Below are 27,916 nucleotides of genomic sequence, written 5' to 3' on the forward strand. Positions count from 1 at the left end.
TCAAAGACAAAATAATAATTTTAATTCTGTTTCAGAAAAAGCTGTCGCATGAATTTGGATTAGAAAACATGACAATAAGAGGTTTGGTTTTTCTGGAAATGCAAGGAAGAGAAATAATCCTTAATAGGTTCAGTGATAGTTTTCTGGATCTTCCTCTTGCATCAAAAGCTATATATCTTCTTCTCCCCAAAGCATGTGCTCCAAGAGCCAACTTACTCTCTTCATCTCCCTCTAGCCAGGACAGGCTAATTCCCCTCCACCCCCACCCCTCTTCTTTCAGTCACGTTGTGTGGGTGTTAAAGACCCTGGGCTCTGACCAATTAACAGAATTGTCCTTTAAGCCAGCAACCCACAGGCAGTGGCAACCCAAGCCCCACTCCCAGTCCCCATGGCAGAGGCCACAGAGTGGCATTGTTTCCACTGTCTTAGGAAGAAGCCAAAAGCTGACCCTCAGCACAAATCAAGGCCTAATATGGAGAGAGAATGAGGGCTCCCAGGCCCAGAGTAGGCTGCAAGCTGGGGGCAGGAAAAGGGAGTCTTTACAGTCATTCCATCTTTAGAAATAAGGGGAAAACTGGATCCTTTTCCACTACTCTGGTTCTATAAGGTACTCTTACTGCTGAGCTCCAAGGGGATCTGCAAGCACAAAAGGGTCTAAACAAATCAAGATAACTTTGCCCTGGCTTAAGATAAGAGTAACAAACAGGAAGATGGGTCAATGCAATAACTGGTAGGAAGATGATGCTGGGAACGTCGGCTCTTCACATGGCTGCCAGCCCTACAGAGGACAACACGGTAAGAACCAAGACAATCATTCCAGACTGGTATAGCTGGGAAATCGTCAGGCCTTTTCCTAGGTCCCACATCTGTAGAAATAAGAAAAAAAAAATTCTTTTCAGCAATCAGGGTCCTGGTCACTCTCACAGTTCCTTTCTCAGAAAGGAACTCCACCTATGAACAGGCAATTTCTCTCAGCATGATTCTAGAGAAAAGCTCTTCTCCCCTTATTCCTGACCTTCACTTTCCTCAAAACCCACAATACAGTAACGACCACCCACTTATCCCAATGACAGTAAAGGGATCCACCCTCAGCCCATAAGATCTTCCAGAATGAATAAAAAGTTTCTCTCGTGACAAAAAAACTGATCAATGTTTCCCAAAGTGTGTTTCTCCAAAAACTAGTTCCTCAGAATGTTAAAAGGCATTACACAGGGGAAAAAAGTTCTGTAATCAAATTAATTTGGTAAAAGTTTAACTACAAGACTTCTCAAACTATTAATGCACACTGTTAATCTCCAAAATGGGGATATAATGTACATGGTTTCCTAGCTATAGCCAACCACAGAATCCCCTTTGAGAAGGAACATTTGTCCATCAGAGGACTAGTGTGTTTTTTTTTTAATAAATTATTTATTTTTGGCTGCATTGGGTCTTCATTGCTGCGCACAGGCTTTTCTCTAGTTGCAGCAAGTGGAGGTTTCTCTTGTTGTGGAGCACGGGCTCTAGGCACGCAGGCTTCAGTAGCTGTGGCATAAGGGCTCAGTAGTTGTGGCTCATGGGCTCTAGAGCACAGGCTCAGTAGTTGTGGCGCTTGGGCTTAGTTGCTCCGTGGCATGTGGGATCTTCCCGGACCAGGGTTCAAACCTGTGTCTCCTGCATTGGCAGGCGGATTCTTAACCACTGTGCCACCAGGGAAGTCCAGGACTAATATTTTTTAAAAATACTCTTTGGGGTCTAGAACACTATTTCTCAATTTTGTTTTGACTGTGACCCACACCCCCAACTAAGAAATATCTTTTTAATTAGTATCCAGTGTGTGTGTGCGTGTGTGTGTGTGTGTGTGTGTATAAAATATATAATATATAAAAGTTCATGAAACAATAAGCAATATTTATCATTACCATGTGTGTTATATTCTATATGTTGTATTCTATTTAAATTTCTTTTTTTTGTTGATAGCAACCCACTATATTGATTTTCTACCCATTGAGTCTAAAAAACACAATTTAAAAAATACTGATCTAGACTCTCTTGTGCTCTAGGGACATTAACATATTGTACTCTAAAAGATCTAGGGCAAAAGTAGAGTCTTCAGGTTTCACACTTTCCACATATGACTGTCTCAACACACACATATACCTATACCCTGAATGTAAAACTGAATAAATTAGGATTGCTTCAGAGAAAAATTAGACAGCCCCCAAAATAATCAAGATGAGAAGATGCCCCTACCTCAGCTGCCAAAGAGCTTCTACCTAGATAAGATTAGGAATCAAACAGATTCCACAAAAAGCTGTTTTGCTTATAAAGGCACAGTGTTTTACCAAAAAATCGAGTCCTACTGGGTGGTGGTGATGGGGGAATATTCTCTAGCATACCAGAGACCTTGTCACTTCCTACTCTCTTAATATCAATTCCACCCTCCACTCCCCCACTAGATCTTCTGGCAAGGCAATTATCAAGCTGTGAGTGCAAGAACTATGGACTGTCACAGAGAACAGATAAAAATCCTGTCCCACACTCAGAGCCAGGACTTGCTAAAAGAACAAACAAAAGCAGATTTAAGGGATTAAGAAAAGCCTTGACTTAGTTCTGACATTTTATAAAATCTCTTCCCCTTCCCTCCCCCCCATACTGAGACAAAAGCAAATATATGGCAAGTCCCTGCCTGAGCCAGGATGCCAACAAAGGAAGCTGATCAGCTGATTCCATTAGAAAGCTTTGTTCTGTGGAATAAGAAGTCATTAATGGAAATGCCCTCCCTCTCCATCCCCTCCTCCTGAGGGAAGTGAAGTCATTTTGAATCAAACTGAACACTGCCCCAGGGAACAGTTGATAGATACACTTAATTTAATAGATCATTTAGTCTCTCATGCTTCTGATTGCATTAAACTGTCTACTGGACCAGAATACAATTCAGAAAGTGCTTATCTCTAGGCTCTGATGTGGAAGTTATGAAAGGTCAAATTAAGGCAAGAGCATCCAACTGACAGATGGCTTAGGTTGAGAAAGTATGGAAAACCAGAAAGAATAAAGCTGTAATTATCTTCCTGGGGAAGGAAGCAAGACTAGGGGTAGGGAGACCACAAAATATAAATCTTAAAATGCTGTAGGAGAGACTCATCTCTGACCTGGGGCAGGTTTGATTAAGCTTTAATTCCTTAATAAAGAGAAGGAGACACCAGTTTGAACTGACCCCAAGGTCACGTAGGAGGCAACATGGTCAGATTTCAGGCTATCAAAAGATTCCTAAACTCAATATTGGGATCCTAGCACCCAGTTGCTTGTTAAAGTTGGCCCCATTCTCTCTAATAGTTCAAAACAAACAAAAAAACAAAAGCAGTTAACACAATCCAATATCAAGATAATAAACGTCAGAATATTTGACTCCAGCCAAATTTGTCACTCTGTGTTGACAGGAAGTTTATACTGAAAGCAGTAACTATTATTTGTCTGATAAATATGCCTTCTATGCCAGATGTATGGCCTGGCTTCATGGGTCTCTTTTAGTAACATCCCTCTTGAAACTAAAAGAGTTCACTGAGACCCTGCAAGAATCTGCCAGGCCTACATCCAGTCTCAGCTACATCACCAGCTGGGCTACCTGGCAATGCACAGGGCATCTAGTTTAGCTTTCCCCAAGAGGCCCCTGAACAAAGGTCCAGCACAACTAACTTTAAGAACAGCACTAAACCCAGACCAGGAAAGAGAAAATCCTTCCAGGCTCTCCATTCCTTTCACCCAGAAAATGTACAAGTCTACAATTAACTTACCAAGTGTCGGATCCCATTCCAGGTGTGATACGTGAGAGGGAAGACAAGTGCAAATTTGGCTGTGTGGATCAGCGCTGGCCCCAAACACAGGGACTTTACAAGTTCCAAATGAGACTCAAAACTCCCAGGGACCAAGAGGGCTGACAAGCCAAAAAGAGAGACCCCTGCGGAGAAACAAAGTAAGCCCGTCACAACTACACACCAGCTACAACCAATGTAACACATAAAACTGGGTTCTATGACAGCCCCTAGGACTTCACACAATTCTAAACCATTTTAAAATGGGGAAGATTTAAACTAATGTTCACATTCACAGTGGAAGATACGTTATTTGGAATCTGACCCTAATCTCTTAAATTTGCCATATATTTTAGCATATTGCTCCTTCTTTCAACATTTCTCTATAAAAACTCTATAAAAACTTCACCCATCATTTTAGAAGCCACCTCTGGCTGCATCTATATCATCATCTCAGTAAGAAAAAATAATAACAGTACATTCAGTCCAAGGAAAAGAATGGGAAAAAATTTTAAATCACTCAAATCTCTACCATACAAAAATTTAATTCAATATGGATCAGAGACCTAAATGTAAGAACTAAAACCATAAAACCAAGAAAACATGTGAGTAAATCTTTACGACCTTGGATTAGCAGTGGTTTCTTAGCTATGACAGCAAACCAGAAGCAACAAAATAATAAATTGGACTTCATCAAAATTAAAAACTTTTGGGTGCCGTCCATTTCTCCATCAGTCTGGAAGAATGCTGGTGCTGAGAATAACTACCATGGCTTGCAGCTCTTTGACGAAACCTCAGATGCGTCAGAATTTTATAGCATTCATAGGAGAAGCAAAGGCTGAAGGAAGACATGCTGTCCACACCCTAGGATGAGGCAGCCACGTCAGAGTCTGGTCTCCTAGAGGTTAGTGTTGCTGAGTGGCTATTCCTAGGACTCAGTTAGTAGACTGCTGTCACATTTGCTGCACAGATCAAAGCTGAGCCTGGTATCTGAGGCATATGTGTGGCTGTCGAGGTTTCGGAACTTCAGGTTTGCACTGAAATTCAGAGGATAGTGGGGAGCTCCTGTGATCGTCTAGCTTCCTATCTATCCAGGCTGTCAAAGATCCTTGAACGCTCTTGGGTCATATCTTCCTCCCAAACCTTCTCAAACTATCTCAGTTCCATGGTACCTCAGTGTTTTCAGCAATTTTTTTCATGATGCCCCCAAGCCAAAAGAAAAACCTAACAGTTCTGTTTATTAAGTAGTTAGATTCAAACAACTCAAATATTTATGTCCTAACAATTTAGTAGCTATGTGAAAAAAATTATCCTTGTAAACGGAAAGAAAAAACTTTTATTCTTAAATAACCGGAGTTACCTACTAATATGTTGTTGGATACTGTACATCTCAAACCTCAGAAATTAAATTGGACATTACCATGCTCATTTCCTGTTCCACACTGACATTCACACAAGTCGGATTAGAGAATCAGACCTTCAGTGAGAGACCAGGCAAACCTAGTGCTCAGGCAGTCAGCTTTGTTTCTAGAAAAGCCAAAGGACTTACAGATTTATAAAGTAATAAACGGAACTCTGAAATTACTGTTTTATTCTCTTGGGCTTTCTGTGAGATGGGACATGAATTATTGATTCTCAAATGTGATATGTCATATGTTAGGAATCCCAGTCATTCCAGACAGAGGCAGTATAGAGAGAGTGAAAAGTGCACAAACTTTGGTTAAGACAGATCTGAGTTCAGTTCTGTCACTAACTAGCTACTATATCATCACTTCCTTCTCTGCTTATAATAATGCCTAGTTAGGACTGTGAGAATTAAATTAAATACATATATATAAAGTTCCTAATACAGGCCTGGTAGTGATTATTATTTACATTAACAGTTGGAATATTTAATCTTTTACCTCTCAGAAAATGTCTGATCATTTGTACCTAAAAATCTCATTCTCAGCCCTTCCTACTCCATGTCTTAGTCCTTGAATTGTCAAGAGGGGATGACCTGGAAAAACTGATTGTCACCAGAAGAGAAAATGCTTCTCAGAAATGCTTTGTTTTCCCTCAATGCATGAATACTCCTGCCCGCCACATGCCGCCCCCCCCACAAGGCTGCAGGGAAGCAGACAGGCAGAATATATGAGATTAGTTTGACAACACTTCAGCTAGGACAGCAATCAGGTACTGCCAACCTGAGTTTTAATCATCATTTGGACAGGTCCACCAAGTCCCTTTTAGATGTTTTCATTTTCTTTGGCAGTGACATCTGCAGAGGCTTGCTGGGAAGAAGTGTCTGAAAGAACTTATGATGGCTTCTGGAAGTGGCAACGGGACTTACTGACAATCCGCACAGTTCTGTATGTAGCACTTAACTGCAGAGGAGCAGGCTGAAGTTGGTCTTGGCAGCCAAGTGAAAGCACCATTTAATTTTTCTTAGTGATTAGATGGGACAGCTTCAGTGGCTTTGTTTTCATAATTTAAATTGTTTGGCTGTTAGAGGAGTCCCTCCTCAGGCACTCAGATTCTAGGAGGAGAGGCTACTTCCTGCCTTCCAGTACACTAGACATCAGAGGAGGATTTAGGAAATTTCATATTTAATTTCTTCTCATATACTTTTCATTTGTAAAGAGGAAAGCTTTGGCCAAAATCTCTTCTGATTAACTTACTGATACTGATATTCCTTGTTTGAAGATGTGATACAGTAAGAAATACCTATTTGGTCTTTTTCCCCCAATTCCTGGCACACAGCTCCTAAAACCCTTGTAATCTCTGGAATGAAAGGAAAGGTTTTTTGTATGCTAATGAGATAATTAGTAGCTGGGGGGGGAGGGGGGCGGGCGGCTAGACAGCTGCAGGATGGGGTCTAGCTGCCAGAAAGACCAAGGCATGATTTGAGGATTGGGACTTTTAGTCCCATACCTCCCTCCCCTTCCCTGTCCACCTCCCTCCCCCAACCCCACCACACCTGGGAGTGGCTGGTGATTGAGCTAATCACCAATGGCCAATGATTTAATCAACCTTGCTTAGGCAATGAAGCCACCATAAAACCCCCTAAACTACAGGACTTGGACAGCTTCCAGGTCACTGAACACAAAGATGTACTGGGAGAGTGGTGTGCCCAGAGAGGGCATGGAAGCTCCATACATACTCCCCTCTCTGCTCCCCCATACCTTGCCCTGTGTATCTCCTCCGTTTGTTTTTTTTTTTTTTTTTTTTTTTTGCGGTACGTGGGCCTCTCACTGTTGTGGCCTCTCCGGTTGTGGAGCACAGGCTCCGGACGCGCAGGCTCAGCGGCCATGGCTCACGGGCCTAGCTGCTCTGCGGCATGTGGGATCTTCCCAGACCGGGGCACGAACCCGTGTCCCCTGCATCGGCAGGCGGACTCTCAACCACTGTGCCACCAGGGAAGCCTCGTTTGGTTTTTTAAATAAAGGAGTTGAGGACTTCCCTGGTGGCGCAGTGGTTAAGAATCCACCTGCCAATGCAGGGGACACGGGTTCGAGCCCTGGTCCAGGAAGATCCCACATGTCACGGAGCAACTAAGCCCGTGCACCACAACTACTGAGCCTGCGCTCCTAGAGCCCGAGCTCCGCAACAAGAAAAGCCACCGCAATGAGAAGCACATGCACTGCAACGAAGAGCAGTCCCCGCTCGCCACAACTAGAGAAAGCCTGAGTGCAGCAACGAAGACCCAATGCAGCCAGGAAAAAAAAGTTCTGAAGCAAGTTTAAAAAAAATAATAAAATAAAGAAGTTGATCCTTTATTTTAAAAACCAGTATGTCTTGGGACTTCACTGGCGGTCCAGTGGTTAGGACTCCACACTTCCAATGCAGGGGGCACAGGTTCAATCCCTGGTCACGGAACTAAGGTCCCACAAGCCACATGGCAAAAAAAAAAAAAAAAAAAAAGAAACAAAACAGTATGTCTAAATAAAGTGTCTTCCTGAGTTATGGTGAGCTCTTCTGTAGCAAATTATCAAACCTTAGGAAGGGGTCATGGGAACCCTGATTTACAGCTCAAATTTTATATATTTAATTCTCACAGTCCTAACTAGGCATTATTATAACCAGAAAAGATAGTGATGATACAGTAGCTAGTTAGTGACAGAGCTGGAATTGAACTCAGGTCTAACTCCAAAGTTTATGCTCTTTTCTCTTTCTCTAAACTGCCTCAGTCGGGAATGACAAGGGTATAACACATCACATTGGAGAATCAATAACGCCGGTCCCATCTCATGAAAAGCCCAGATGAAAAAAACAGTCATTTCAGAGTTCCATTAGTTACTTTATATATCTATAAGTCCTTTGGCTTTTCTAGAAAAGAAACGACTGCCTGAGCAGTAGGTTTGCCTATACAGTCAAGTGACCTTTCACTGAAGTTCTGATTCTCCAATCTGACCTGTTTTTAAAGACTATCCAAAACATTCAGGACCATTCTTCTACCCATTCAAGTTAATTGTACAATTTATTTATAGTTGTATTCCTCTAAAATATCTGTTGTTTGGCACTCATATTTTCTTTTTTGAATCTCATTCTTTTTATTGTTGTATGTTGCATCTTGATTACCCTTTCCCAGTCTCATTCACATTGCAGCTTCAGGTACCTGTCATTCTCAAGCATTTACCTAATTTCACCTAGATTTTTATACTGTCTATCACTATGAAAAATCACGAGTATTTTAATCCCTACAGAATCTAAGCAATGAAAGAGTGTTACTAGCCTTCTCTCTCCATCTTTTAAAGGACTGCTTGTAAAGGTCTTCCTCAATAAATTCTATATAAAGTCAAACTAGTGTCATCATGCTTTTCTAGTTCAACATGCTTTTCAGAAGTTATATATTGGCCACAAAATCTCTATAGTCTGAATAAATACCTAATCATGGACTTGTCTAGGCCAAACAAATGAGAACATGAACCTTTTATGACTTCCCATGGTCAATGGGATCAAGTTCCAACTTCTCAGCACAGCAGTCAAAGTCCTTTACTGTCTGGCGCACTTTCCAGCCTTATCTTTTGCTGCTTCTCCCATAACACAACTCTTAAACAAGCAGATCTAGTTATCATTATCCAGGACTCTGGATGCTTTCCAAGCCCTGTGCCTTTGTATAAGGTAGTCTATCCACTGGAGAGTCCTCCTCTACCTCCTTTTCATGAATTCTCCTACTCATCCTTCTTTCAAGTTCTCAAATTCCTGAAGAGTTGTTCTCTCCTCTGGGATCTCATATCTCTATTAAGAAGTTATCACAGTGCATTATAAATATTTATTTGTCTTACTCCTTAGACTCTTTCACCCTTGAGGGTAGAGGCTATTATTATCACTAACCAATTTCTAATGCATAACAGGAGATTAATTAGAAGTTAGAAGGAACGAACATATCTGAAATGACCACTATGAGCAAAGTGATTTACATGGTTGTACTCATTTAGTAAATAAAGATTAACTAAGCACCTACTGAGTGCTAGAGGATATGAAAGGTAAATAAGATAGATGCAGTTCCTACTTTATGAAGAGTTTACAGCCTAATAAAAGAGACAGATTTATAAAAACTAAGCAAATAAAATAATTACAAGTTATATAATAACCTAAGGAATGGTAACATAGGAATGGTAACATCGGATCTTAGATAGGAATTCCTATCTTTACTTGCTTACCAACAAAACTAATCTAATTGTGAACAGCAGAGACTTAGTTTTGGATAATTCCTCCAATGTCTCAGCAGCTGCTCCCTAAATACAGGATCCCTATATTTGAGCCACTAGTCCTGTTGATGACCACTTCAGTGAAAACACACTCTACAGAAGTCAAGGAGGGGCCCCCAAAGGATATTATGAAAAACAAAAATATGTCCATGTCTCCAGCACTAGCCAGAGAAAACTTTTAAAATACAGCTGATCCTCTTATAAAGTACCTCCCTACTGTGGAAAGATCCATCAGACTCCAGAAACCTGACTATAATCTGTACATCCTACCTGTAATAAACCTTACTACCTGAAAAGGATGCACTAAGACCAGCATACGACTCACTCTGCAGCTGTATTTCATATCATATAAATAAAGAAATAGACATTCTGATTTTTAACCAAGAATTTTTGAGATTGGAGAATGAGTTAATGTTTTTGCACCTGATCAATTCTAGGTGATGAAAACTGGGTGCTAAAACTGAGTTTCTGAAAGAATAAGGTTGATGGTTAATCTTGGACTGTGTTTGGTCAGTCAGCCAATCTATCTCCATTATATTTCTATATCTGTTCTCTGTAATGACAAACATACTATCAGGACATGCTAGGGATGATTTAAAAATTGGCTAAGAAAAGATAAGAAAAAGAATTAAAAAAAGAAAAAAAATTGGCTAAGAAAAGAACCTGAGCATTGTGTGAACTCATAATTAATTGTTAAAGAAATGAACAAACAATAAGCTTAAATGACTTATCATTTTCTCTAAATCAAGTTTCTGAGTAGGCACTGCCAAGGAGGCATTGCCAAGAGCCAAAGAAACAGCAAAGTTTTTCAAAGCAGTATGTGTGTGTGTTTTTGTGTTCACGTGTGCATAAAAACATACATACATACCTGCACTCAAGGCAATACCAGTGCCACGGTGGCAAATGGACATCACCATGGGAAGAGACCATCTGAAAAGAAACACACAAAAGCAATTTAAAAAAAAGGAATAGGGCACAGTGGTTGAGAGTCCGCCTGCCGATGCAGGGGACACGTGTTTGTGCCCCGGTCCGGGAAGATCCCACATGCCGCCGAGCGGCTGGGCCCATGAGCCATGGCCGCTGAGCCTGCACGTCCGGAGCCTGTGCTCCGCAACGGGAGAGGCCACAACAGTGAGAGGCCCGCGTAACGCAAAAAAAAAAAAAAAAGGAATAGATGACACCATAGTAGAGAGTCCGTCTTGGCAAAGAGAATATAAACCACTTCGGAAATAGGCAACCATTTATCACAAAACAAAAACAAACAGCTTTCACATTCCTGTGTTTCCACTCTCTAATTTGAAAATAAGAACAATGAAGTATTTAAGGAGATGCATTACTCCCTTTTCCAGACTGCATCACTAACAGAGCTAAGAGGAGGAATCAATTAAAACTCAAACTCCTCCTTTCATAAGAAGAAGGAACATGGGTCAAAAACATCAATAAAAGTTGCATACAGTTAGAAAATAAACACTAGATTACAACCACCTGGGTCCTTCCATTTCTCCAGTCATAAGACAGAAGTAGAAGAAAACCTGAGTTTTATTTATCCACTGTTTCACATAACATACAGTCATCCATGATCTTTCTTATTATATACCCCAAAATATCCAAATTGAGCATATCAGTCATTCCCTAATAAATTACCTATCCCAAATTTAAAATCCCATTTTGCTGGATTTAGTATATGTTCTTAATCCACAGTAGTTTTAAAATACTTTGTCATCAAACCACTTTTTAAAGCATGTTCTGGGACTTCCCTGGTGGCGCAGTGGTTACCAATCCTCCTGCCAATGCAGGGGACACGGGTTCAATCCCCGGTCCAGGAAGATTCCCAGATACCGCGGAGCAACTAAGCCCATGGGCCACAGCTACTGAGCCTGCGCTCTAGAGCCTGCGAGCCACAGCTACTGAAGCCCGTGCACCCAGAGCCCGTGCTCCACAACAAGAGAAGCCACCACAATGAGAAGCCCGCACACCATAACGAAGAGTAGTCCCCACTCGCCGCAGCTAGAGAAAGCCCGCGTGCAGCCAAGAGGACCCAACACGGTCAAAAATAAATAAATTAATTAATATAAATAAATAAATCATGTTCTGATTTCTCTGTCTGCCAAAGCATTTCCATTGAAGGACAACCAACACTGCTACATTCTGGACCTAGTGCTCATGCTCAAGAGGGAACTGGTTAGTGAAATGGAAAGAACAGGCATCTTTGGATAAAGTTAACATTCATCCTGGAAAGTCAGCTTAGATAGAGAATGCTGAGCATAATCAGACCACGTACTCCATACTCTAAAGGGAAGCAACTCAAGTAGGTTGAAAGGACCGCAAAAGGAAATTCTATGTATTAAAAATGGTCACAGTAAGAAAGGAGTAATGTCTAAAGAAACCAAAAAAACTGGCTAGACACCACTCTCATTAACTCAGACTAACAAGATAAATATAAAAGGCAGAAGAAGAGCCTCACAACAAAGGACAAGCGGAGAACAGTGGCATAATTTGATTAGAAGAATCAGGAGACTAAAACCCAGAATGAGCTGAGGCTTGCAAAAATGTCAAGGACAACAACAAGGGGCTTTTAAAATTGTATTCAGGGAAAGACAGCCTCCTAACTAGGGTTGACAATTTTATGTTAATGGATGACAGAGTGCAAAGCAGATTGCTCAACTATTTTATTTGTCAAAGAGAATGATTATCAGACTGAAAAAGACAGAACAAATATTGATTTGAAAGAAAAAAAAAAAGGTCGGGAAATTATAAGACACTGCTTAGCATTCCAAGTGCACTTAGGGCTCCTGGCAAGATCAATTAAATCCCAAGAGCTAACACATGGAATATATGCACTGTTCTAGTAATCTTTTAGACATACTGAAATGGAAAATGGGAGTGATAAAGTCAAATGTTACCCTCATTTAAAAAAAATGGTTAGGCTTCCCTGGTGGCGCAGTGGTTAGGAATCCGCCTGCCAGTGCAGGGGACACGGGTTCGAGCCCTGGTCCGGGAAGATCCCACATGCCGTGGAGCAACAACTACTCCACGCCCATGTGCCACAACTACTGAAGCCCGTGCACCTATAGCCCGTGCTCCGCAACAAGAGAAGCCACCACAATGAGAAGCCCACGCACCACAATGAAGAGTAGCCCCCACTCACTGCAACTAGAGGAAGCCAGCACGCAGCAACGAAGATCCAATGCAGCCAAAAATAAATAAATTAATTAATTTAAAAAAAATTTTTTAATTAAAAAAAATGGTTAAAACCATAGCCTGGTTAGCCTAGTACTGAGTAGGTAAGGGAGATTTTATTTTCCAAACAACCATGATATTATTTCCAGTCTCACATGATCTTCCAGAATCTTGTCACTCCTCATCAGGCAGCATTTATATTTAGCGCCTTGACTCCGGACAGGACTTCATGACTGACTGCCTCAAGATACAGAATGCAGCAGAACTGACACTGCACGAGTTCCAAATCACTTGCCCTCCTTCTATCCCTCCATCCCTTCATCCATCCCTCTCTTATGCAATATGGAAGCCCAAAATAGCCTCAGCAGAGAGATCATGTAACAAGACCCATGTAGAGAGAAAAACGAAGTCCCCTCTAAGAGCCAGAATCAACCCAAAATGTGAGTAAACGGATCTTCAAATTATTTCAGTCCCAGCCTTGTGTTCTCTAGTTGAGGCCTCAGACATCATGGAGCAGAGACAGATCATCCCCACTATTTCCTTTCAAACATCAGATAAGAGTCAAGCACAGAAAATCAAGATTGTTTAAATTCACTTACAGAAAAGATGATCACTAGGAGCCAGTATGATTTCCCTTTGGAAAATTTTTTTTCAGGAAATACTGAGATCCTTTTGAACACAGATTATATCTTATTCATCTTTGTATTTCCAACTCCTAAAAAAGTACCAAGCACACTGTGAGCAACTAACAAATATCTACTGATTTGAAGTGTGTTAAATTTCTTTCCTTTTTTGACTGTTAGTAGAATGTTAATCAAGGAAAAGCTAGAGACATAAGATATATGATTTTCAGCAAGTGACCTAACATCACGCTGCAAACAATACCACCAAAAAAGTAAAAAGCAAAGAAGATATATAAATGGCCAGTAAGTATATGAAAAGATGCTCAGCATCACTAATCATTAGAGAAATGCAAATCAAAACCATAATGAAATACCTCTTCACATCCATTAGGATGGCTATTATTAAAACAACAACAAAAACAGCAAATCACAAATGTTGGCAAGGATGTGGAGAAACTGGAACCCTTGTGCACTGCTGGTGGAAATGTAAACAGTGCAGCCCTTGTGGAAAACAGTATGTTGCTTCCTCAAAAAATTAAATATAGGGACTTCCCTGGTGGTGCAGTGGTTAAGAATCTGCCTGCCAATGCATGCGACACAGGTTTGAGCCCCGGTCTGGGAAGAACCCACATGCTGCGGAGCAACTAAGCCCATGCGCCACATCTACTGAGCCTGTGCTCTAGAGCCCGCAAGCCACAACTACTGAGCCCATGCACCTAGAGCCCATGCTCTGCAACAAGAGAAGCCACCACAATGAGAAGCTATGCACCGCAACGAAGAGTAGCCCCCGCTTGCCTCAACTAGAGAAAGCCCGCACACAGCAAAGAAGACCCAACACAGCCAAAAATAAAGAAATAAAATAAATTTATATAAAAAAATTAAATATAGAATTACCATATGATCTGGCAATACCACTTTGAGGATATACCCAAAAGAATTGAAATCAGAGATTCAAAGAGATATTCGTACACCCATGTTCATAGCAGCATTATTCACAAGAGCCAAAAGATAGAAACAACACAGAAATCCATGGACGAATTAATGGATAAGCAAAATGTGGTATATACGTAAAATGGGATATTATTCAGCTTTAAAAAGGAATTAAATTCTGACACATTCTTCAACATGGATGAACCTTGAAGACGTTATGCCAGACGAAATAAGCCAGATACAAAAGGACAAACATTATATGATTCTACCTTATGAGGTACCTAGAGTAGTCAAATTTATAGAGACAGAAACTTGAATGGTGGTTGCCAGGGGCTGGGGGCAGAAGGGAATGGTAATTATTGTATAGTTTCAGTTTGGGAAGATGAGAGGATTCTGGAGATGAACAGTGGTGATGGTTGTACAACAATGTGAATGTACTTACTGCCACTGAACTATACACTTAAAAATGGCTAAACTGGCAAATTTTATGTTATATACATTTTACCACAATTTAAAAAAAGTAAAAAGACAACCCAACTTAAAAATGAGCATATGGGCCTCCCTGGTGGCGCAGTGGTTGGGAGTCCGCCTGCCGATGCAGGGTATACGGGTTCGTGCCCCGGTCTGGGAGGATCCCACGTGCCACGGAGCGGCTGGGCCATGGCCGCTGGGCCTGCGCGTCCGGAGCCTGTGCTCCATGGCGGGAGAGGCCACAGCAGTGAGAGGCCCGCGTACCGCAAATAAACACATAAAAAGATACTCAACGTCAATAAAGGTTGTCAGAAAAAAAAATGGACTTAGATCTATTTTATACGGTTCAAGGTAGAACTAGAACCACTGTACAGAAGATGTAAGTTGTAGTAAGTTCAATAAAATGAGGGTCTTTCTGATAATAAGAGAAATTCCCAAATTGGAAAAGGGTGATAGTGAGTTCCTTTTCTCTGGAGGTGTGCAAGCATAGGTAGACATCCATTTATGAAAATACTGCAGAGGAAATTCACTCATTAGGTACAAGAGTGGCTTTTAAACATTTTTATTTTTATTTTTTTATTATTATTATTTTTTTGAGCAGCACTCTTTCTTCAAATGCAAAATCCTTAAAGTCACGTTGCTTTGGTTATCCAGGACTAAGGGCCTACAGTGCAATTTGCATGTTGGCCAGCCCCACACGACTATCCGCAGAAGCTTAATGGAATATCCAAAGCCCCAAGTAGCAGTCTTAAAACCAATGAGGTTGAAGAATAAATTAAAATTTAAGAACGTTTCTAAGTTTTTAAACTATTTTCTAATGTCCTTTAGAATGACTTGTTTTCCCAATAATGTAATCCCTATATACACTTTTGCTTTGATAAGCTGACTTAATTTATTAAGAGATAAAGAGAACTTCAGGGACTTCCCTGGTGGCACAGTGGTTAAGAATCCGCCTGCCAATGCAGGGTACACGGGTTCGAGCCCTGGTCCCGGAAGATCCCACATGCCGCAGCGCAACTAAGCCCGTGCGCCACAACTACTGAGCCTGCGCTCTAGAGCCCATGAGCCACAACTACTGAAGCCCGCGTGCCTAGAGCCCATGCTCCGCAATGAAGAGTAGCCCCTGCTCACCACAACTAGAGAAAGCCTGTGTGCAGCAACGAAGCCCCAACGCAGCCAAAAATAGATAATAAATAATTTATTTTTTAAAAAATTAAAAAAAAAGAGTACTTCAGAAAGGGCTAACTTAACCATATACTTCCGTGCTACCTCCAAAAATCTATAAAAGTTAGCAACAGAAAATATGATTCCAGATATCTCAGAAATCTTTCCCAGACATTTCACTTTGGAAACAGCTCTATGTTTCCTGTCTAGAGTTTCATAACCAAAGAGCAAACAAGGTAGTTTAAGTCTCATCTCATCAGCTCATTACTGTTTGTTATATGAGCTGTGAAAAAAGGCCAGGGCTTTAAATATAGACTCAAAATAAATTGAGAAGTTCTTCATCATTATAATCCTCCCCCACATCTTTCATCTCTTAAAAATAAGTTTTACCATAAAGTAGCAAGGATTGAGATCACTTATTAATCTTCTGTTTTAGTAGAATGTCCAATTTCTACTGTTCAATCAGAATTATTTCTGGAATCTGGCTTGGAAAAAATCTGAAGGGTTGTGGTATTTGTGGAGGTGGTTAAAATATGATCAGCCTCCCTGGCAGGAACCCAAGTAAAGACGGTAGCTGAGCTCAAGATGATTTGCTGAGTTAGCTAGAAAGGAGCAGATCTATAGGGGTTTTTGGGGAAGACACCAGCATAACAGCCATCAATGCTACTTCTGAAGACAACAAATTAACAGAAATAGATGTACGTATGCATATGTATATACTCACATATACACATGTACATGTGTGTATTCATATACATATCTCATAGATCTATCTACTGAAACAGCCTAGAAGCAATGATATCCTGGTAGCAATGAGCACATCTAGCATCCAGACCTTGATTTCACAGGAGCCATCTTGAAATAACTCCCACTAGCTAAGGCTGGGACAATCTGAACAACAAAATAAATCAGAGTAACAGTGTAACTCTTTGGGCAAAATAGGAATTGTGCAATAATAGGAAAAAAAAAATACATATATATATATACATATTTTTTAAATTAATTAATTAATTTTTGGCTTTGTTGGGTCCTCGGTGCTGCTCACGGGCTTTCTCCAGTTGCGGCGAGTGGGGGCTACTCTTCATTGTGGTGCGCGGGCTTCTCATTGCGGTGGCTTCTCTTGTTGCGGAGCACGGGCTCTAGGAGCGTGGGCTTCAGTAGCTGTGGCATGCGGGCTCAGTAGTTGTGGCTCATGGGCTCTAGAGTGCAGGCTCAGTAGTCGTGGCTAATGGGCTTAGTTGCTCCGCGGCACGTGGGATCTTGCTGGACCAGGGCTCGAACCTGTATCCCCTGCATTGGCAGGCACCACCAGGGAAGTCCATATATACATAAATATACATATATATATATATATATATATATATATATATAAATATCTGTTCCTAGTTTCTGACACAGTGCTCCTAAAACCCTTATTAATCTCCTGAGTGATAGGGGTGCTAGGAGTATCTTTTTATTTGGTCTTTGACTCGGGTTCCTGACACACAGTTCCTAAATCCCTTGGAATTTCCTGGGTGGTAAGAGCGATCTTTGTTCTAATGAGGTGACTCTGGATGGGGGTTGGTCCCCAGAAAGACCAAACCATGACCAGAAGCTTGGAACTTTCAGCCCCACCCCCACCTCCTTCCGGGAAGGGAAGGGCTAGAGATTAAGTTAATAATTGATCATGCCTACGTGTTGAAGCCTCCATAAAAATCCCCGAAGTACAGGGTTTGGGAAGTTTTCAGGCTGGTAAATACATCCATGACAGGAAGGGAGTGCACCGCAACTCCATGGGGACAGAAGCTCCTGTGCTCAGGATCCTTCCAGACATAGAACTAACTAAAAGGGCACCTGGCTATCCATCTGTATCATTTGTAATATCCTTTATAATAAGCTAGTAAATTTAAGAAAATGTTTCTGAGTTCTTTGAGCCATTCTAACAAATTATTGAATCCACAGAGGGTGTTATGAAAACTCTTGATTTATAGTTGATTAGTCAGAAGTACAGGTGACAACCTGGGACTTGCGATTGGCATCCAAAGTGGCAGGCAGTCAGTCTTGTGGGACTGAGCCCCTAACCTGGGGGGGTCTGTGCTAACTCCAAGTAGTAAGTGTCATAACTGAATTGTTGGACACCCAGTTGGTGCTGGAGAGTTGAAAAACTGGTTGATGTGGGAAAACCCGTACACATTTGGTATCAGAAGTATCAAGAGTAGAGAGGAAACATTAGTGTCTTTCCTTTAGTTGGTGTCATAAGAGTAGAAGAGAAGAGTTTTTCCTGTTAGAAATACTGGAGAAAGAAAGAGAAAGAGAGAGAGAGAGAGAGAGAGAGAGAGAAAGCTTTACCTTATAGTAATAAACAAGGTATGATGGAATTAGAAAAATCACAATTTGCCAACCATCGCAGTAATAACTGATTCAGGCAACTACCATCGAAAGATGCTAATGGGTAAACTTCTGAAGAGAAGTAGAATATTATACTCTCAAGTACCTCCCCACAAAATAAGAATTAATAAATACAACATCATTTTTCATTAACTTTATAGTGGAGAAACCTAGCAGACACACCTTAACCAGTGATAAAAAGTTACATCACCAACCAGGGACTTCCCTGGTGGTCAAGTGGTAAAGAGTCCACCTTACAATGCAGGGGACATGGGATCGATCCCTGGTCAGAGAACTAAGATCCCACATGCCACGGGGCAACTAAGCCCACGCACCACAACTACTGAGCTCGAGTGCCTCAACTAGAGCCTGTGTGCCACAAACTAAAGAGCTCATGTGCTTTGGAAGCCATGCATCACAACTGCAGAGCCCACGCATCCTGGAGCCTGTGCGCCACAACTAGAGAAGAGAAAACTCGCACGCCACAACTAGAGAGCAGCCCGTGCACCACAATGAAGATCCCACGTGCTGCAACTAAAACCCGATGCAGCCAAAGATAAATAAATTAAATAAATAAATAATAAATAAATCTTAAAAAAAAAAAGTTACATCCCCACCGATGGGATAAATCATCATCCTATGTCACCCTCTGATAGGATGCACTAAGAAGAACATGGCATCACTTCAGAGGTATTCCTGCCAAAAATGCATAAACACAAGAAAACATCAGATATACCCCAAACTGGGAAACATCCTAAAAATGTCAAGATCATAAAAGATACAGAAAGGCTAAAACACTGTTCCATACTGAAGGAGATTAAAGAGACAACTAAATGTAATACATGATCCTGAGTTGGCTCTTGGACCTATAAAGGACATTACTGGGACAACTGGCAAAATCTGAATGGGATCTGAGGATTAGTTGGTAACACTGGATCAATGTTAATTTTGACTGTGATGGTTGTAGTATGGAGAGTTTCCTTGAATTTAGGAAATACACACTCAAGTATTAAGGGATTGTGGTAGGCAGAAAGATGTCCACATTCTAATCCCTGAAACCTGTGAGTTTACCTTAAATGGCAAAGGGGAATTAAGGCTGCAGGTGAAATTAAGGTTGCTATAAGCTCACCTTAAGATAAGGAGACTATCTTGGATTAGCTGGATGGGCCCAATATAATCCTTTTAAAGTCCTTAAAAGTGGAAGGGTCTGGCAGAAGGAGGGAGTTAGGGAAGAAATGTGACAATGAAGCAGGTTCAAAGTGACAAGATGGGAGAACTTGACCCACCATTGCTGGTTTTGAAGATGGAAGAAGACCACAAACCAAAGAATTCGGAAGAGCCTTCAGAAGCTGGAAAAGGCAAGGAAACAGATTCTCCCCTAGAGTCTCCAGAAACGAATGCAGCCCTGCTAACACCTTAATTTTAGCCCTGTAAGACATGAGCCAGAGTTTGACCTACAGGACTGTAAGATAATTAATGTGCTGTTTTAAGCTACCAAGTTTGTAGTTAACTTGTGACAGCAGCATTAGAAAACTAATACAGGAATAACGGGGTATCATCATCACTGCACTTGTTCTTAAATCATTCAGACATGTTATAACACATTGGGAATCTGCATAAAGGTATAGAGGAACACAGTGCACTACTTCTGCAACATTTATGTAAATTTGAAATTGTTTCGAAATAATTTTTTTAATTAATAGGAATTACATTTTGACTTACCAGAATTTTCCAAATAGCAGTTTTGCAGGCTAGATTACCCTTCTAAGGCCAGAAGAGAGAATTTAGTCATCTTGTTATAAAAAAGGCCTAAGGGAAATAATCAGGGAGGCTATGGGCCAACCTCCAGAACTTTTATCCACTACTACTAAATTCCCTGGTTCCAGAGCCCTTACCTGTAGATAGTGACATGGGGAGACAAAGGACGGTTTGAACCAGTGTTCTTATTCCAGAACCTCTCCATCTCTTCTTTGGCTGTGGTTCCCAAAGGAACAGCACTAAAATAAAACCAAAAGGTTTTAAAATGATTAAAAGTAAACTTGGTTTAAATTTTCACATAACAAAAAGTTAAAATATAAAAAGGTAAGCTGGGCTAGATGAACCTATGTATTAGGAAAACATGTTTGTCCACTCACCTTATCTTTCTGCCAAGGTTGACTCAGTTATTAATAACCTCAATCACCCAATGAGGTCATATCAGAGGATAACTCTTCTTTCCAATCCCCCAACACACAGGTCCAGTAATGGAGGCTAAACTTCTTTCTTGTTGGGCGGCAGGGCAAATATAATATTTCAAAACCATTTACATAAATGGATTACCCTTTTCCCAGGCCATGAGTGATATCTCATACATTACCACCTGCTCTCATCTGGCTCTTCAAGACTCCTTTTTAGGTTCTCAAAAATCAAGAACTGGATTCAGCTCAGTACCTCTGAATAGCTTCTTGGTTTTCCTTGTCACTGGGCTAGGCTGAATCCAACTGTTTTATTCTTTTTCTTTTCTTTTTACTTTTTTTTTTTTTTTTTTTGGCTGCACTGTGGGGCATATGGGATCTTAGTTCCCCCACCAGGATCAAACCTGCGCCCCCTGCAGTGGAAGTGCAGAGTCTTAACCACTGGACCGCCAGGGAAGTCCCTGAAGCCAATTGTTAAACAGCTGTGTTCAACAATTTAACTTTCTAGGTGCCTATATTAAACATGATCTATCCCCCTCAAGAAAATATTTCCCCATAGATTACTTATTAATTGCAAAAGTTAAAAACAGTAACTCCATACTGGGAAAAAACTTAGCAGACATTTCTGTATTCAAATGATCAAAGTTAAAATCACTAATGGGACAAATGACATCATATGCCCCTGATGTGATGTACTGAGGATACAATATCATTTATGTACTACACTTGCCAAAAATGGATAACCTGAATCTAGTCATTAGAAAACAATCAGACAAACCTAACTTAAGAGACACTCTACAAAATAACTGACCTGTATTCTTCCAAAATGTCAATGTCATAAAAGACACAGGGAAGGCTAAGAAATAGTTCCAGGTTAAAGGGTACTACAGAAATATGACGACTAAATATAATATGTGAGCCTAATTAGATCCTGGATGGGGGACAGGTGGACTATATTTCTATAAAGTACATTATTTGGGACAAATGGAAAATCTGAAAAACAACTGTATATCAGATAAGATTACATCAATGTTAAATTTGCCAAATTTGATAATTGCATTTGTATAATTTTACTGTGCTTTATAACATAATGCTCTTCTTCTTAGGAGAAGTTTTTTTTTTTTGGCCACATCACACGGCATGTAGTATCTTAGTTCCCCAACCAGGAATAGAACTGGTAGCCCCTGCAGTAGAAGCTCGGAGTCCCAACCACTGGATCGCCAGGGAATTCCCTTAGAAGAAGTTTTTAGAAGTAAAAGGTCATGATGTCTGCAACTTAATCTAAAGAATTCAGAGAAAATAATCACAATAATTAAATTGTGCTGAATCACACTAAATTGTCAATACTAGGCCAGTTCTGACCCACAAAAATGGCAATTTCATATAGCACAACCTAAAATATATAGAGTGATAGGTAAACACAGCAAAATGTTAACAACTGATGAATGCAGGTGAAAGGTATACAGAACCTCCTTGTACTATTCTTCCAACTTTTCTGAAAGTACAAATTATCAAAATATTTCTACTATCTCTCTTTTTTTTTTCTTCCGGCAGTACCACACAGCTTGCGGGACCTCAGTTCCCCGACCAGGGATTGAGCCCGGGCCGTGGCAGTGAAAGCACTGAATCCTAACCATTGGACCACTAGGGAACTCCCTGGAAGTACAAAATATTTCTAAAATTAAACGTTAAAAAAAAAAAGAACCACAAAGAGACAATTGTTGAAGTCACTAGACTAGAAATGAATATAGCAGAAAGAAAGAGATATAAAGACTAAGGCCTGGGAGCTGCCCAAAATGCAAATCAATAAAGTTAGATATAGCAGAAAAGCTTAAGGTGAGGAAAATTGAGAAAAAAAACAAAGATATATTCTTATTCTTCCTTCTTCTACTACCAGATGAGAAAAATAAGGACCACAATCACTAAATTTTCAGCCAACCATCTACAATTACCTGCTTTCGTACATATCCCCAAAATATCAGTCAACAACCTACTGCTTTTCCCTGATGAAAAAAAGGTTAAATAATAATAATCTCCATATTTAGAAACTCACTTTCTGATACAGAGCAGAGGACTAAGGTGGGCACGGAGGCAATGATGGCCAGCACGTCTGAAAGATAAGAGAACCAACAGTCAATACACATTTAGAGATGTACTTCAGTATATCAACTTCTCTATTTTTGTACTGTATTAGACTCTGGGTGGAGGGGAAAATTAGGAATAAGATAAAAACAATGACAGTATCAGGATCTTTGAGATTTTTTCTAGTTGGAAAGCTGCAACTTTAAATAACTTGAGAATAATCACAAATATTACTCACAAATGCAAAATAAGGTTTTAGCTGAACACAAATAATACAAGGTAAAAGAATAACCAGAGTTGGTAATGTTCAACAAATAAATACAGAAAGCAAATTTTTTCAAGCTAGATCTTAAAGGAGGTGATGTTTAAAAGACAGGGGTTTAAAAAAAAGAGAGGGGGACTTCCTTGGCGGTCCAGTGGTTAGCACTCCTCACTTGCACTGCAGGGGGCAAGTGTTCAATCCCTGGTCAGGGGACTAAGATCCTGCATGCCATGAGGCATGGCCAAAAATAAAATAAAAAATAAAATAAAATTTTAAAAGGGGGGTGGGTACAGATTAAGCCAGTGGCAACACCAAGTACTATACCACTTAGCAAAAGCAGACAGCTGATGCAAATGGATGAATTTAAAAGGTTTAAAGAACAAGGGGTTTGAGGAGGCAGGGTCCTAAGTATTAAGCTGTCATTCTAGGAACTACCAACAAGTTCCAGACAACCTGGATGAACTTTAAGTGAAAAAAGCTGTCATATAATAGTGCAAAAAATATGAGAATGTAGATTTCTTTACTACCCACATGAAAAGGTACTTGAAGAAGGTAACACAAGTTTTCTACTAAAAAGTTGCTATTTTTGAAATGTATATATCAATACCGGAACTGCTTTTCAAGTCTGAGACTAAAATGTAGCCAGGCATTCTATCTAAAGAGAATTTAACTGATCCAGCATTTACATGGTATTATGAAAAACACATGATCACTACACCCCTTTAACTCACGTTATATCGAATCTTTCCAAAGGTATTTGAGAAAGTTATCAGAATGAAGCTCTGGGACCAAATACATTGAGATTCTACAAAAGTTTATTGTATATACACTATGTGCAAGGCACTGTGGGGATACAAGATCACATTGAGATCCAATGATCTTCTAAAAAAGCTCATGATGTCCCTCATACCATTGATATTAGATGCATAAATATTTCAAGAACCTTACACTCTACACTAGAACACTATAAGGGCCCACTATTTGAAGGAAAAATAATCCAACCAACACTTCCTTCAGCTCTTCCCTCTTTCCAGCTTTGGAGGCAAGAGATGAATACAGACATTGTGTACCCAAGGCTCCCAGAAAAAAAGAAGTGGGAACAAATCTCTTTAAATCAATTGTGACTCTGAAGTTGCAGGGCATGCATTCCTCACACCAGGCTACGTCCAGTCACTCAGCTACCCAGCAAGAGTTTGCAGATGTGGGTTGGAATCTACAGCACTCTCTGTCTAGTGCTATTGTCTCCCAGACAAATACCAATGTAAACTTTCCACAAGGCCCTAACAGAAACTAGTTGCACAACTGCATAACCTTATTTGAAATATGACAAGAGTAGATATCTAATCTATCCTTGCCTTTCATGTGAAACCAGGAACGCTGAAAAGATTTCTTTTTCCACCCAGGAAGAGTGCTTTATATGTTATAGCTAGAAAGTAACAGTACTTTGTTTTATTTTTAATTAACAAGCCAGAACTGATTTCTAGTTAGTGCCTGTCCCTTTCTAAATGCATTATACATGTCTCCCCCAAAATGTAATCATGGCTTAAATTGTTTTTGAAACTCTTCTCTGTACTGACGCAACAACAGTAATGTAACAAGAACACTGGACAAAGTAAAAAAGCCAGACTGGAGGTCTAGATCTGCATAAGTTGTGTAACTTAGTGAGTCACTGAGCTTCAGCTTTTTCATTTATAAAATAGGATTGATAATACCTACATTATTGGTTGTTGGGAGGACTGCAAGAGAAAATGTATAGGAAAGCACTCTCTAAACTGCAATATACCACATACATGTAATTTAGTAATATTTCACTGGTCTCCCAAAGGTCTTTAGAATTCATATCACATTCTTTTTAAAACTCTGCAGTGTAAAAATATTCATCTGCTGAAAATGGATTTGACTTTTGGAAAAAACCAAAAGTTATTCAAAGCCAAGTCTATGTGATCAAATTGAATAAGATCCATTTTTGGTCCAAAACAAGATGTGACTGTAATATGAATTTCTCTTGTATGCCCTCTAAACTTGATCTGATGGCATGTCAAAATTTAGTTTCATAAATGTCTGAGGTAACAGGAACATTAAAGTATTTACATAACCTTGAAGGACACAATGAAGAGCAATCATTTATATACAGAATTTCTGATTAATTGTATGAGCACCCAACTAACTCTAAAGATACAATGTTAAGTCATTCTTGATTTCTTTTCTCTTACATCTCCCCATATATATGCAAGGCATCACCCAATCCTACCAATACTATCTAGAAAACTTCAGTCCATTGTTTTAGTCTGTATTCTCTTCATTTCTCACTAGGACTGTAACAGGAGCTCCTGAATTGATCTCCTAGCACCAATCTCTTCCCTATCATTCAATATTAGCAGAGTTAAATTACTGAAAAGTAAAGCTGACTTCATCAATCATCTGCCTGCAAGTCTTTAACAGTTCCCCACTACTTAGAAGGTTCACACTGCAGTCAAACAAGGCCCTTCGCCACATGACCTGATCCAATTCTCCAGAGCTATTCTCCCACAAGCTCCCTTCAGCCCTCTATACTTCTACCACACTGAATGTTACATTACCCCCAGACAGAGCATAGTTTCTTTTGACCACATGCCTTTGCTCAGGCTATTCTCTGAGTGGACCTCCCTAGCAGCCTGATAAAACTCATCCTTCAAGATCCAACAACTCCCAAATGGCAACTTCACCACTCCTTTAGCCCTACCTGCTGCACCTGTCATGCTCCCACATCACTTGTTCATATCCCTAAATCAACATTATGTTGCTTATTAATTAATCCATTTATCTCCTTTGCTAAATTTTGAGCTCCTCAAGAACAGAACTGGAATACTCTGCATCTATAGCACCTATAACAATATGACAGAAGAGGCTCAAAAAAGTGATTTGTGAATTAGTATGCTTATTTTAAAAGGCAGTCTTAAGAATTTAGACTTTAAATAAATTAAACCTTGTTTTTGGAGGTGCTTCACACGTAGCATTTAATATGATGAGCAACATTCAGAGGATTAATGACTTGGTGGCTTTGTGCTTAAACTGCATGAACATTACTACACAGAAGCCTAGCTGTTCTTAGCTTAGTTCTCTATCTCAGTCTTGGCTTTGGCAAGTCATTCCCTGACTGACTGCCAATGGAGTCTGTGCTACTTAGCTGGTTATTCCTCCCTAGCTAGCCCATGAACTTTAGGGAGTATACAAAACATAGAGCACTATTCAAAAGCCATGACATACAATACTGTGATAACTAATAATTTTTAGTTAACCAAGCATTAAAAATGTTTAGCCAATATTTCTCTTAAGTGAGTTCAAGTTATCACTATTTTCATTCACAAGTGAAGAAACCACAATCATTCAATCAATGACCTTGACTTGTCCCAAATAAATGGAATTAGTGACACTACTAGAACTAGAAACTAGCTCCTAGAATTTAAGGTGCCCTTTCCATAAGAGTTTTGTACTACCACTAATGAATCCTAGTGATGACAGTCCTACACAGCTCAAAATGATACAGACTGGACATATGAGTACAGTGATCCTTGGTTTCTAAGCGCTAATCATGAAACTCCTAAAATGAACTGTTTAGACCCAATATGATCATTACAAGCTAAACGTTAATTCCACCAAAAAGCCTGTGACATCTTCTAAAATATGATATATCAAAGAATTCAAAAGCATTCAATTATGGTCAAACTACTTGTAATAAAGGAAGCAATCTGGCAAGACTAGCCCTGACACGCTTTAGAAAAAAAGACACAATTGTAAATAAGAGTCAGGGAGAAAAACGAAGGATTAAGATAAACCATTCCTGATCTCAGCTCCAAGAGGAATCATTTTGTCACAGAGAAAAACTAAATAAAGTCCGTCTATTTTTACACTGGGTGATTGAAGTGGAAAGAGAAATGAGAAGACATTTGGGGAAATCAGGAATTAAATCTCAACTGCATTAAAACTAACTTTCCATAACAAATAGTTTCCAAAAATAGTGCTGGCACGAAACTATGCTGGGATTTGTACCAAGAGCGTCAAAAATCGCTATGGCTAGAAAGGCTCTGAGCAGAGAACGAGGCCTTGTCGACAATGGACAGTTCATAATGGAAGACAATCTAGGGTATTTCTCAGGACAAGGAGTTGACACTACAGAGAAAAACCGGGGCATCTATTCCCCTCACCCACCAAGTAAAAAAATAAACAAACTGAAGTTCCTGGCTGCTCTGAGACAGCAGAGCAACCACTATGGGCGCTATTGCTAATCGTCGCCCCGATAGGGGTCTAGGCCTCCTGCACTCTCTACGAGGGGCCCGTTAGGAACTGGGACAGTGCCCACTCATTGCCAGCAGCTGGTGTTTGCAGGAGTAAAACGCAAAGGTAAAGTACACCAAGATCCTTCTCCTCGAGGCCCAAGCCCTAAATAAGAGAAGTTAGACCTACTTATTTTCTTGGAGCTCGGCTCTCGCTGCAGCCACAAGGGCAATCTGGGGAAGAACTATTTTAGAAATGGGGAAAAACTATTTTTAAAGTGGGAAAGCTGGGCTTCCCTGGTGGCGCAGTGGTGAGAGTCCACCTGCCGATGCAGGGGACACAAGTTCGTGCCCCGGTCCGGGAAGATCCCACATGCCGCGGAGCCGCTGGGCCCGTGAGCCATGGCCGCTGAGCTTGCGCGTCCGGAGCCTGTGCTCCGCAACGGGAGAGGCCACAGCAGTGAGAGGCCCGCGTACCGCAAAAAAAAAAGTGGGAAAATAGAAGCGGCGAAAGCCCCGCGACCCATCCTCAAGGAGTAAGGAAAAGATAATCGGCCAGGGACCCCCGAAGCCCTACATGGTGCACAGGAGACGCTAGAGGAGGGGAAGGGTCTCTAGGTTTCCAAAGCGCGTGGCCTCCACCCACAGGTCATTTCCCTGCCGAGGCACGGGGTAAGCAGCTGTTAGCAAGACGTGAGGGGCCAGTGCAGCTCTCCCGAGAGCCGCCGGCACCGACTCCCACCCCACACTAAAGTCACCTCAACCAGAGCGCAGCCATCTTGGGTTCCGGCCTGGACGGAAGTGACGCCGACGGCCCCCCCCACCTCTGGGCGAGGGGAGGGGCGGGGCTTCTGTCACGTGACGACACCAGCTCTTTCAGAGGATTGGGAGGCTCTCCGGATCAGCCCTAGTTCCGACTCTTCGCC

At 40.7% G+C, this 27,916-nt stretch overlaps 1 protein-coding gene across 1 annotated transcript; it reads right to left on the minus strand.

The window, feature by feature from the left end:
• Positions 1-27,809, minus strand: SDHC (succinate dehydrogenase complex subunit C). The gene is made up of 6 exons (XM_022559272.3): positions 27,749-27,809; positions 22,447-22,503; positions 20,115-20,216; positions 10,353-10,414; positions 3,774-3,937; positions 1-866 (listed from the first exon to the last, which is right to left on the minus strand). The coding sequence occupies exons 1-6, from the start codon at positions 27,766-27,768 to the stop codon at positions 762-764; spliced, it is 510 nt and encodes a 169-aa protein (XP_022414980.1). The 5' UTR covers positions 27,769-27,809; the 3' UTR covers positions 1-761.
• Positions 27,810-27,916: the final 107 nt, after the last annotated feature.

This window comes from Delphinapterus leucas, chromosome 1 (assembly GCF_059928025.1).
Source record: "Delphinapterus leucas isolate spDelLeu-1000000601 "Yukka" chromosome 1, BTC_Dleu_Yukka2, whole genome shotgun sequence".
In the NCBI taxonomy this organism is placed as follows: Eukaryota; Metazoa; Chordata; class Mammalia; order Artiodactyla; family Monodontidae; genus Delphinapterus; species Delphinapterus leucas.

What these genes read in the sequence shown, in the direction of transcription:
- SDHC (XM_022559272.3), bottom strand. Translation starts at nt 27,768, where the DNA reads ATGGCTGCGCTCTGGTTGAG. An exon ending in CCTCTGCTCTGTATCAGAAA is followed by an intron (nt 20,217 to 22,446) that starts GTGAGTTTCTAA and finishes GTTTTATTTTAG; the next exon opens with TGCTGTTCCTTTGGGAACCA. An exon ending in TGGTATTGCCTTGAGTGCAG is followed by an intron (nt 3,938 to 10,352) that starts GTATGTATGTAT and finishes GTTTCTCCGCAG; the next exon opens with GGGTCTCTCTTTTTGGCTTG.